General features: G+C 39.3%; 1 protein-coding gene across 1 annotated transcript; it reads left to right on the top strand.

Annotated features, from left to right (window-relative positions):
- Positions 1–8,981: 8,981 nt before the first annotated feature.
- LOC104441630 (dof zinc finger protein DOF1.8) lies at positions 8,982–11,322 on the top strand. Its single transcript, XM_010054790.3, has 2 exons — positions 8,982–9,202; positions 9,759–11,322. The coding sequence occupies exons 1-2, from the start codon at positions 9,179–9,181 to the stop codon at positions 10,647–10,649; spliced, it is 915 nt and encodes a 304-aa protein (XP_010053092.1). The 5' UTR covers positions 8,982–9,178; the 3' UTR covers positions 10,650–11,322.
- The last annotated feature ends 758 nt before the right edge of the window (positions 11,323–12,080 follow it).

Below are 12,080 nucleotides of genomic sequence, written 5' to 3' on the forward strand. Positions count from 1 at the left end.
AAAATTGTACTGATAATCAATCGAAGCCAAGAAAGATTTCTTTCTTATATTCGTTGTGATGATTGATGATATTTATGACATTATCACTATAAATTTTGTCGAACATTCATTTGATAGTCCCCAAGTTGTGAAGACGGACATGCAATGCCCACGTATGGAATCGCATGATTCACGGGCATCCTGCCCTACTCTGGGGGTCATTAGCTACACTCGGTTGACTTAACACAGTGATTTTCTGGTTATGCATACGATGATTATTTTATGGGAAAATGACATAAATAGTTTTTAGATTCTGAACCAATGCATAATGTGGTATCCAAACTTTTAATTTGTTCAATGTGATCCCTGAATTTTAGATAAATGTTCAATTTAATTCTTAAACTATTTGAAAATATTCAATATTGTCTTTGAGCTTAAATTAATGGAAGGATAATCCTAAACATTTTTATATTTAGGGATCACATTGAATAAATAAAAATTTTAGAAATTACATTGTACATTAAGGTAAAATTCATAACCCATATTGAATAAATTAAAAACTCAGGATCACGTTATATATTGGACCGCAGTTTATAGATATTTATGTCATTATCCCTCATTTAAATTGTGAATTGAGAGAGTTAGTTTTATGTAAGCAAATCTCATTTCATGGAGTTTTGCTCTCTCTTTCTGATTGATATGGCGATAGCAAAAGTACCATATATACTTTGAAAATTAGACTATTATTGGAAAGATCCATGCAATGCAACCGTTTAACCTAGTAAATTTATCATTAATTGTTATATCCATTAAGGAACGAATGCAGTTATCGAAGTTAAAAATCTCATATAGTATGACAACGTCCTTGAATGTGAAGAACTTTTACAACGACCCAATAAAAAAATGTGGACATAATATGCATATACAACAAGATATTCCATTAGTTAATCTCTGTTCCTCTCTTGGCACATCAAGACTCTAAAACAAATTTTCCTAGCCTCGGTAGTTAATATCAAATGGGTAAATGGTTTGATGGAATTTATTTTCATAATCAACAAAATTACTTAGGTCTAAATTGTCGGTAACGATGAAAATAATCAACTTGTTTTTCAAACCAATATAGATAATTAAACTAAAAAAAGTAATTTTCAAATTATTGATTCTCCGTCCAACAAATGGAACCTTGAATCCGGTTTCTTTTCCACATGCTTTTGAAAAATAAATAAATAAATAAATTCTTCGAGAGCGTCGAATATAAAACTCGAAAATTAGCTTCTCCGAAAAAGAAAAAAAAAAAAAAAAAAAAAAAAAAAAAAAAAAAAGAGAGGTGGATTCCCCCAATGAAATGCTCCGAACTTTCTTGCTGGTGGCCCATGCTGCTCCACTAAGTGGGGGCGGCGTGGTCCCTTTCGGTCCAGGCGCCGGCCTTACCTTAATCTAATCACGGTCCCGCCACGGACATCTAATGTTTTTCAACCTCCTAATCCCCCCTCTTTCCGTCAACTTTACGGATTCCTAGATGCTTAACTAAACGCTAAAATACAAGAAATCTCGGCCGATGACTAAGAGCACCACCCCTCGTGTCGCGCCATTTGTGCGAAATCTGACTTTGCTTTTTCACTAAAACAAAGGAGCCCCGTGTGCTTCGGGCTTCTTCGTTCGGACGCACCTGCAAGCTGCAACATATGAACGTCTCCATCGCTTTCTGGTTCGTTCTTTTCTTCGTGGACATCTACTTCCGTCTGAGATCTCGTGGGTCCTGCTTGATTTTCCCGGGCTCCAATTGGACGACCGCGAAGCCTTGCCCCCCTCCCCTACCCTCCCGTTCACATTGCGTCCACACGTGGTTTTGGAGCATAAAATTTGATTCTCCTGATGAAGTTCGCGTGTAAAAGCGGCTCTCTTTGGTAGTGTGAAACCGGGGATTTCAAGAGCAGTGGCTCATACCCACTTTGACTCGCGAAAGGACGGAGGAGGAGGAGGAGGAGGAGGAGGCACTAACAGTAGCAACTCCGCGTTCTTGAGTCAATAGGAAACCTAAACGTGTCCTGATTAGGAGAAAGTCCTCCTTATTTTATGTGGTTGGTGGACTCACTAACAAGCTCGAGCGATTCTTACCCACATAAAAAAAAAAATATCCCTAAGCAAGACTTGGTAACATCTCTTCAGTCGCGTAACCGCACCACTAGAGCCTCATCCCCGGGCCATCTCTCTCTACTCTAGCTCAACACAACCAACTCAACCACGTTGCCACCGCATTCGAGCTCCGTCAACCTCCTGGCCAATGGTAGAATGGTGGCCAGATCCAAGCAAATCCGGGTAGGATTTGCTTGGAATCGATGGTGGCCTCGATCTCCACGATGGCCACATCGATCGCCAGCACCTGAAGAGAGAGAGAGAGAGAAAGAGAGTAGGTTTGACTGATAATGCTAGTGTTTGGATTGTATATCGTTTCAGGATAGAGTTGCACAATCAGGAATTAGGTTTGATTATAACTTGGCCACAAAGTCTAAATCCCTTAAAATATCCATTGGAGATGTGATAGATAAACTTAACATAGTGAGGAGGGGACAGACAAGATATAGTATTAAAATACAAATTTTAAGATCTAGAGTGTCAATTTTGTGGTCAATCGAAACTATTAGGGGTTAGGTTGAGTGAGAATATGATTGGGACGTTGCGCCTCACGAAAAATCCAGGACTTATTTCGTATTTTAACTTGTTCTCTTGGGGCCATATCACCAAAAAGTAATTAGTTAAGAATCCTCTTTTCCCAATTGATAACTTTTCCTTTTTATCAAACTAAAAAGTTGAAAATAATTTGGCATACGAAGGTCATTTGCATCATGTCTATCTAAGAAAAGAGGGAACAATATCCAAACGAACACTCGCTCATTGATTGAGAAATGGACATGTGTTGGGACGCATACTACTTTTTAGTTCCCTACGATATCAAGTTGCAAAATAACTCCATGATTGAGCTATTCAACCCATGTGACAGCTAAGTAAATTTATGGTTTTCTAAATTGTCTATGTACAATAAAAGAATGGTTTTTTCTTAAAAAAGAGAAAAATACTAAAAAGGGACAATTATGGGTCAAGTCTTAAATTTTGGCGCAATCAAGAGTTTGAATACTTAAAAAATTTAACCCGTGCATTTAAATTGTAAAAATTTATAACTTCATTACATATGAGTCATTCCATTAACTCATAATTGAGAATGTCATGTGATTTTTTCAAGAATTATTTTATAGTCCTTCGTGGCCTCTAATAGAAAAAGGCCACATGAATTTTCCATGCGTTAAAATCTCACAAAAGATCTAAAGCGGATAGTCATGACAAGTGTTATAATTTTAAATACACAAAATGGATATTTTAGAGTCACGACTCACTTGTATTACGACGTCAAGTTCTTAGAATTTTAATGTAGGAAACGACAAATTTCGAGACACATACGAATGGACAAACTGTTTCCAAGCACTAGACTTTTTTTTCTTTTTTTTAAATAACGACGTCACCGCGACAAAATTTCAGGACGCCAGCCGTTATTTTTTTCCTTAATTAAATCGAGCCGATGAGGACAAAGCGACTTGGGGGGGAAGAAGGGGGTTTTCTTCGCAGTTTCTCCTGCTGCTGACGCGGTGCGCACAACGACATGCGGTCCACGTACGACGGAGCCGGGGGCGTGACGTCATCCGCGGGGAGGGCGGGAATCTGGCGCGACGTGGGTAAGAGATGAGATAAGATCAGACGGCGGAGGGGACGAGATTCCTTACTTGGTCGGGTAGGAATTCACTGGAGCACGCGCATATGCTCGGGGGCCCCACGCGCTCCCCCGCCTCCTCTCCACCGCCCAATCCTCTCCTCTTCCCCATCCCACCACGCCTTTCTCTCTCTCTCTCTCTCTCTCTAAAACTCTCTTATTTTATTATCTATTTATTTATTTATTTTTTTAATTATTGGGCGACACTGTGCGGGCCGGCGTGCGTAGCGTGGGAGCATGCGGAGAATAATAACCCACTGTGGGGAAGCAGCTCGGTGGTGGGCCCCCTCCCCTTCCCCTTCCCCTTCCCTCCTCCCCACCACACGCAACGGCGTCCGTTCGCTGCCGGTGGGGGCGGGAGTCAACACTTTCCATTAGTTGGTCCGGTTCGGTTCCTCCCTCCTCGCCGCCTACTCGCGGCTTTTCGAGGAACTGGGTGCCTTTCGCACCAAAGTTGAGTTCGAATTAGGACATGAGATTGTAGCAACCGCACTATCGGGACGTACGAATTTTCGTCCATGATGAGTTGTTTAGATTAGTAGTTTCGATGAGTGAATGATAGAGTTGGATACAATTCACGATGGAGTTGATTAAAGAATTGTTAATCATGTTTGGATAGGATTGATAGATGAATGGGTGAGTTTGGATAATATCTTTGCACGAGAAGAGATTATGCCCAACCAAGCTATAGGTCGTGGGCCGACCCGACTCGAACCCATCGAAGTAAATTGAATGTAATGAATGCATTCAGATAATATGATCTCTCGCCTAGTGCGACTTACCCAATAATCTACTTTAAATTTTAAGTGATTTTTAACTAATGGCAACAAGATAACGAGTTGATCATGGCTCCTACCATCATTTGTAGATTTTCAAAAGAACTATGGACATTTAAGAATGTGATTTTAGCTCATCCAGAAAGAAGAACCTTATAGCCTTATCTCCCTTCGTTCCCCTCCGCCTCCTCTTCTTCTTCTTCTTCTCTCTCTCTCATGCACAGAGATTCCAGCCCTACCATCCACCGCCCATGACCACAGCCGCTACTTTGAAACCCCTACCATCCACTTTGCTATAGCTGCCATCACAGCCTCAACTTCGGAACCACCTCCATCGAAATGCATGATGTTAATTGGGGCCTAGGGTTTGTTTCAGTGATCCTAGAAATGATTGGGCTTAGTTAAATCTGAATAAGTGCCATCTAAAGGGTAGCAGCCATCCATTGCCACATGTTGACTATAGAGGGAAATGTTACCAACTTAGCTTTTAAATTTTCGTACAAATGTCAATTTCAATTTTGAATTAAACCTTCACGCGAAATTTTATTATAGTTATTTCCACTAATTGCCGCGAGAAATTAAAGACAAGATGATCTAGGTAAGACGTTGTTTTGAATAAAATTGGTTATGTCGATACGTCAAGTAGGACGTTCGACAATGATTGGACACATCTAGGTCTAGGATTTGTTGATTTTCGTATGTAATTTTTTGTTTTTTCAACCAAGTTTATTTTTCTCATTCACTTGCTAAGTAATTTCAGCTTCACTTGACAAAAATATAGGCGGCATTGCGTAAAATCATCATCTAAAATATCTACCATGGTATCAGGATAAGTACTTTACATGTTAGTCACATGATTAATGTGCCATGATGACGAATCATTTTCTGCGGAATGTGTTTGTCATTTTATGCAGCGCTTGAATTTTAGAACCACTCAATTTTGATTGATCTATTATACCGTGTGACTTTCCCACGTCCTATGACCAACTTATGAGATATCTTTTCAGGATACAAGAGACCCACCAATTTCAGCAATTCTTTTGTTTTCGTTTAAATTTGAGCTTTTGAATTTTAATACAGTAATGGATGAAACTAATAAAAAAGCTGTCCGGATGAATTCTAATTTTATCTTTTATTTTTATTATTATGCGGCGAGGAATATTTAAAATATTAAATGTACAAATCTCGATATTTAAAATTGAATATAATAGTTTCATAATATTATTTAAAAAAAATCTAAATAAGTATTTTTGTTGTTAATTTTTTTTATAGCAAAAGTCATAAATAGTAGTGAATTATTTTACCCTCAAGCAATCTATAAACCGTGAGCAACGGACAATTACGTCTATGAATTTACTTAATCTATATATTGTAGCGGATGCAATTTAACTTCTTCTTTTTTAACCCTAAACGCTTGAAACTTTCATGATGTATAATTGATGACACGAAGATTTTGTATATATTTTGTTTCAATTTTTTTAAAGTTGAAATAACATTTTCAAAGTTTGCGTGGAAAGAAAAAGAATAATTTCTAATTGCAACTCAATATAGACAGGAATGCTAATTTCGGGGTGATCATTAATACTATTAAATTATAATTCGACGCAACTGGCAACTTTTGCTTTTCCAACAACCAGCTGCATGCTGAATGATGAAGAAATTCCAACCGAAACGGGAAATGATGAGCAATGATGGCAGTCAAAGCCACTTAACATTTTCCACGTGTTCAATTTAAAAAAGTCGTAGCGCCAAAATCTCCAATTCGAGCAGCATTAGAAAAGTGGACAAAATAGGCCACATTGACCTAACTCGTTTCGTAAATCCATCTATAAAAACACGACTTTTTTCCCATTAAATAATGAATAATTATATCAAACAATTGAGGATGTTGATTTTTTTTTTTTGGGTAGTGAATGCTATATAAACAACGGGCATGCTTTACCAATGCTATATACCCCACACGCCGGGGGAAGAGTTCGAGAACAAACGCGCGATTTACCCAGGGGCCGAGGTCGGCGGTGGTGGGCGGGTCCCTTATGTCACCAAAAAAAAAAAAAAAAAACAAAACAAAACAACGGGCATGCTTTATGAAAAATTACCTTTTGCTAGTAAATGCAATATAAATAATGGGGAGTGAGTGAGTAGTCGAACTTCTTAGAGTCAATATAATTCGATTGTTGTAATGCCATTATGAAAGTTTGTTTAAACTTGTAGATAATATTGTTCGCCTAAAAGAGTGAAGGGTAGATAAGCTTATAATACATGATTTCGTTGACTATTTGCTCACTTGCGAAGTTGGTATCCAACAACCTTTTCTTTTGTCTTTGTTTTGTTTTGTTTTGTTTTTTATTTTTTTGGGGGGGAGGGGGTTTGAAAACACCATCGGTACTTCTCTTTAGTAGAATAAAAAGTAATTAGCGTCGACAAACTTAGACTAAGGCAAACCCTAGGGCTAAAACACGGAGAAAGATATGTTGGTATTACCACGAATTGCTTGCATCTTAAGCTGTAAGAGAGTGAAGGATACGACAATAAGCTTTGATTAAAAAGCAATTCCGCACGTTTCATGTTGTTCCGTAAATAGTTCACGAGCATTAGGTGATCCGCTTAGGAATATCTTCTATGTCGATGACAAGGAAAAAGCAAGAAAAGAAGAGGGAGGCAGAGATTTTCGGGGCCACCTTCTTTATTTTGGATTATTAGCATCTTCTGAGTTCGAAACTGTTTTGCAAATATAAGAGACATTGTCGACAAAAAGAAAGCCGTTTAGAAATAGATTAAAGATGAGCAAATTAATTATATCGAAATTCATACTTTTATTATGATCACCATCCCGTTTGTGGAAAGAAGATTGATCGTTAATAATAACTAGCTATATGCTATGAAATTTCCAAAATTCATAGGGTAGAGGTAGGTATAAATCTATGGCTTGTAATTTATTATATTGACAAAAAGGACGGATTGACTCATATAAATTTAATAATGACTGAGATGTGCTCTGTACTGTTTTTGCCCGACTTTTCTTTTTTTGACTTCTTTGCCACCACCCATCTGCCACCACTCTCTCTCTCTCTCTAAATATGACGTAGAAATCTCAAATTAGATGTTGCCTGAGCCTGATGAAGCCTAGAGGTGGGGGAAAGAGAAGAGAGAGAGAACGATGGCGGCGGCTGGGCATGGTGAGTGATACTGAAGCCGCAAGCCATTAGGCGTGGTCATAGGAATTTAATGCCGCATCAACATGATTCTGTCGAATTAAAATTATTCAAACATGAAGTTATCGATGATGGCAATTCTGTGGATATGATTATAAGTACTTTCATTCCCCAACTGAGGGTATTAGTAGCCTCTGCATGCATTTAACCTTTGATTCTATCCATTTCATTTTCGTCCTCCATAGCCCGTTGATTCAATTAGCAGGAACGTTAGAAATAAATGGACCCTGATGGGAAAAAAAATAACGAAACACAAATCTACTAGTTTTGATAGAGTCCAAACGCCAGCATCTGATGCTTGAAACCATGATAATAGCCTTCATGAGACGTTGCATATCAGATCAATCGAGCTAAGCGAGTAAGAACTATTCAAAATACAAGGCCTATGTTTTGATTCGTGGAGGTTTCGTTGCCAAACATGCGATTATACAAATTGGGTCCTATAAATGATACGTTAGCGACAGCATGTGTGAAGGCTTTCAAATTAGAAATAGATCATGAAGATGAGAAGAGAATTTGAGTTACCTTAGCCTTCCTTTGTCACAAAAAAAGGGGAGGCGGTGCTAATAGGATATGTATTACTATTATCATGAAACAACCCACTAAGTTCACAACACCGTATTATAATATCATGTATTTTTACTACAATATTACTTCGAAACACCATAGATAAGATTAATGATTTACTCTCTAATGCAGCGTTGTATTCGTAACAAGTGTTTATTTTTTAAAATAGAGAGCAATTGTTTATGATTATTTCACACAATTAGTCTGGCATTATTTCTAGAAATAACTTTTCTCTTCGTCTTCATACGAATTGTTGTTTTTAACGTGATACCCCAATTTCTGATTTCATTAGCTTTTTAGGGATGTGCCGCAATCATATGTTTATACGTAGGACTATAGCATGATGAGATTATGTATGGCTATCAAAATCATTCTAAGGATTTTGTTAAGAGGCATCTCTCTTGAATATTAGTCAAGTTATAAACACTGGTATTAAATAAATTTTTAAAGCATTCGTTGTGCTTGTGATATGCACAATGAATGCTTTTGGACTAGAGCATTTCTTCTCGTTATTAAGTATGTTTAACTGGTGTTTTCGAGGCTGTCGTTGATAAAACCATTATTATCACGGAGATAATATAATTCGGACGCGGAATAACGAAATAAAAAAATCACTGAGACAAACATTCCAGGAATCTCTCTCTCTCTCTCTCTCTCTCTCTCTCTCTCTCTATCTGTCTATCTATCTAAGAGAACAAAGTTACACATTCATAGGACGTCCAGACACCCTCAAACATTCCTTTTCCTGCTTTCATAACCAGCTTCAACTAAAGCAGCTCATCTCTCTCTCTCTCTTTTCTCTTTCTCTTTCTCTCTCTCTCTCTCTCCAAAAGCCAACTTATATCTTTGCCATCCCTTTTAATCAAGAGCTCCCATCCATGGACACCGCTCAGTGGCCACAGGTAAGATAGATCCATCCATGTCCCTTCTCTCACTCGATCTGCATCATCTCCTTCCTCTCTCTCTCTCTTCTTTTCCTTCTTGATGATTTGGCTGCTAATAAAGGGTAAAGTGATGCTGTTCTTTGAAGATGAAAGACGATCACTTCTTTTCTTTTCCTCCTCTCTCACCTCACATAATAGCTGAGTGCAAAGTCTTTACTCTCCTTTGAATTCGGTCGTGCCTGTTATTGATAGTGTTTTCCACTTTCCCTTCTCCTTTTCAATTACAGTCACCGAGAAAAAAGAAAAAGGAGAGAGAGAGAGAGAGAGGGAGAGAGAGAGAGAGACGGTGCATTTTTATTTTCTGGGCTGATGCCAACTTTGAAAAAGTGAAAAGTGGGCTGTTTTTGCTTTGTTTGTTGGTCTCGCTTTGTTGGTTTGTGTTCACCTTCTTCCTGTTTGCTTTCTCAGATTTTCAGGGTTGATCTTCCCTTGTGTTTTGATCTTCATCTGCTCATGCTGCTACGGTTTCTTGATGCCTCTTTCATTTCCCTTTTTTCGGCCTTTTTTTCTTTAGGAGATTGTGGTGAAACCAATAGAAGATATAGTCACAAGCACATGCACGGCAGCAGCCACCCCAAAGCCATCATCATCTTCGGTTTCGGAGAGGAAGCCAAGGCCGCAAAAGGAACAAGCCCTCAACTGCCCAAGATGCAACTCCACCAACACCAAGTTCTGCTACTACAACAACTACAGCCTCACCCAGCCCAGGTACTTCTGCAAGACCTGCAGGAGGTACTGGACTGACGGTGGGTCCCTCAGGAACATCCCTGTGGGCGGTGGCTCCAGGAAGAACAAGAGATCATCGTCCTCAGCATCATCTTCTTCCTCGTCTTTCAATTCCTCATCCAAGAAGCTGCCTGATCTGATCAGCACACCTGCGTCGAACCCTAACAACAAAGTGACACTTCATGAAGGCCAAGATCTGAACCTGGCCTTCCCAAACCCTCACCATCATGATTTCAAGTCCATCTCTGAGCTGGTCCAAGTGCCAAGCCTTGAGGCCAGCAAGAACCACCATATCTCTGCTAACTCTAGCTCCGCCGGTGCTTCCATGGCACCGCCGCAGCTCTCGGCTCTGGAGCTGCTCTCGGGGATAACGTCGAGAGGTAGTTTCAGTTCGTTCATGTCGATGCCCGTCCACGATCCAGGCTCCGTCTACACGCCTGGGCTGTTCGCACTGCCGGACTTCAAGCCGACCCTCAATTTCTCTCTTGATGGCCTTGGGAGTGGGGGTTATAGGAGCCTCCCTAGTGTGCAAGAGGGTGGCACTAATGGAGGGAGGCTCTTGTTTCCCTTTGAAGATTTGAAGCCAGTCTCAAGCACGAGTGATATGGAGCAGAATAGAGGAGATCAAGGAGACTCCAATGGATACTGGAGTGGGATGTTGGGTGGCGGATCGTGGTAAAGAATTAGTTTCAGATTAATGAAACAGAAAAAAAAAAAGAGAATAAATAATGAGTTTCTAGTTGTTCTTCTTTGGGTGTTAATTTACTTAATATCATCAGTTTCTCTCTGGTGGTGGCCGTGGCGGTGGCCGTGGCGGTGGTGGGTACATTTTCTTATGACTTGTTGATTTTTCTTGGAAACTAACAGATGATAGGCTTATCGAGTGGGTTCCTTTCTCTCTCTATCTCTATTCATTACTAGCCCTCTTCATTGTCTTCTTTGCCTTGTGAAGACTGTTGGAGGGAATTGAAGCTTTCCTTTAGCGTGTAGGGTTCAGCTTCAAGATCAAAAAGCTCCCCTCTGCATGTATGACTGTTGTATCGAAGGGGGGATATGGATTCGAAAAGGTGAGTTAATTAATGCCCATTTTTTTAGGGCATTTGAACGGGTGAGGGCATGAATTTTGCTCATCACTTCATCCTTCATCTTCCACACCCCACGAGAGAGAGAGAGAGAGAGAGAGAGAGAGAGAGAGAGAGAGAGGGAGGGAGGGAAGGAGAGAGAGAGAGAGTAGAAAGTAACCCAGGTTTTATGTATGTTTGATGTTTGGTTTTGGGTTAAATTTAGACATGTTATGCTGTAATTGCACAATTAGTTCAATGAATTATATAGTTCCTAATATTTCTACTGAACACTGTATCCTATTATCTGATCCTATGCAGATCTTTTGTTTTCCTTTTCTTTGAGCTTGTATTGATTCCATCTAACTAATCGGAAGAGCAATGTGAAGGATACAAAAACTGGTTCACACTGCAATATTTTAAATTAACGAACCATATTCCGTCACCTAATGGAGTCTTACAAAAATCACATTGTAATTAAATTTCTTCAGCGTCTGCAGAACTAGTCTTGGAATAGTTTCTCTCCTCCATTCGTTGAGAATAATTTGAGTAGATCTGAAGGTCTGTCCACCGGCAGTCCTCCCACATGAATTCCAGAAGTGGCTGCTCAGGAATAAGCTAGAACCATATGATGTAAATCATTTCTTTTTAAAAAGTTTCTGACAAATGATCGAGTAATTCCAGGTTAACCAACCTGGTCCTGTCAAAAGTGGAGAACATGTCGACTCTGTCAAAGGCAGTTTCTTTGTTCTATGAATGACCGAACCTACCGAACCTATATAGCTTTGAAGCCTATACAATAAACTATTGTTCTTTTTCCTCTTGATAACAATTAACGGTTGTTCTTAGAACCCTTAGCATGTCGCAATTAATCTGAACTCCAAAGAGAATAGCCTTTTCCTCCAAAAGATATATGAACGGTTGTTCTTTTTTCCATGATTACCCTTGCTCATAACATTGAAAATTATTATCACGCTCCACTCATTTTTAAAAATCAAAAAACTTTTCCTTTAGTAAGCTCGGACAAGTATAGTAGAATTAGAATAAAT

This window comes from Eucalyptus grandis, chromosome 4 (genome assembly GCF_016545825.1).
Source record: "Eucalyptus grandis isolate ANBG69807.140 chromosome 4, ASM1654582v1, whole genome shotgun sequence".
Lineage (NCBI taxonomy): Eukaryota > Viridiplantae > Streptophyta > Magnoliopsida > Myrtales > Myrtaceae > Eucalyptus > Eucalyptus grandis.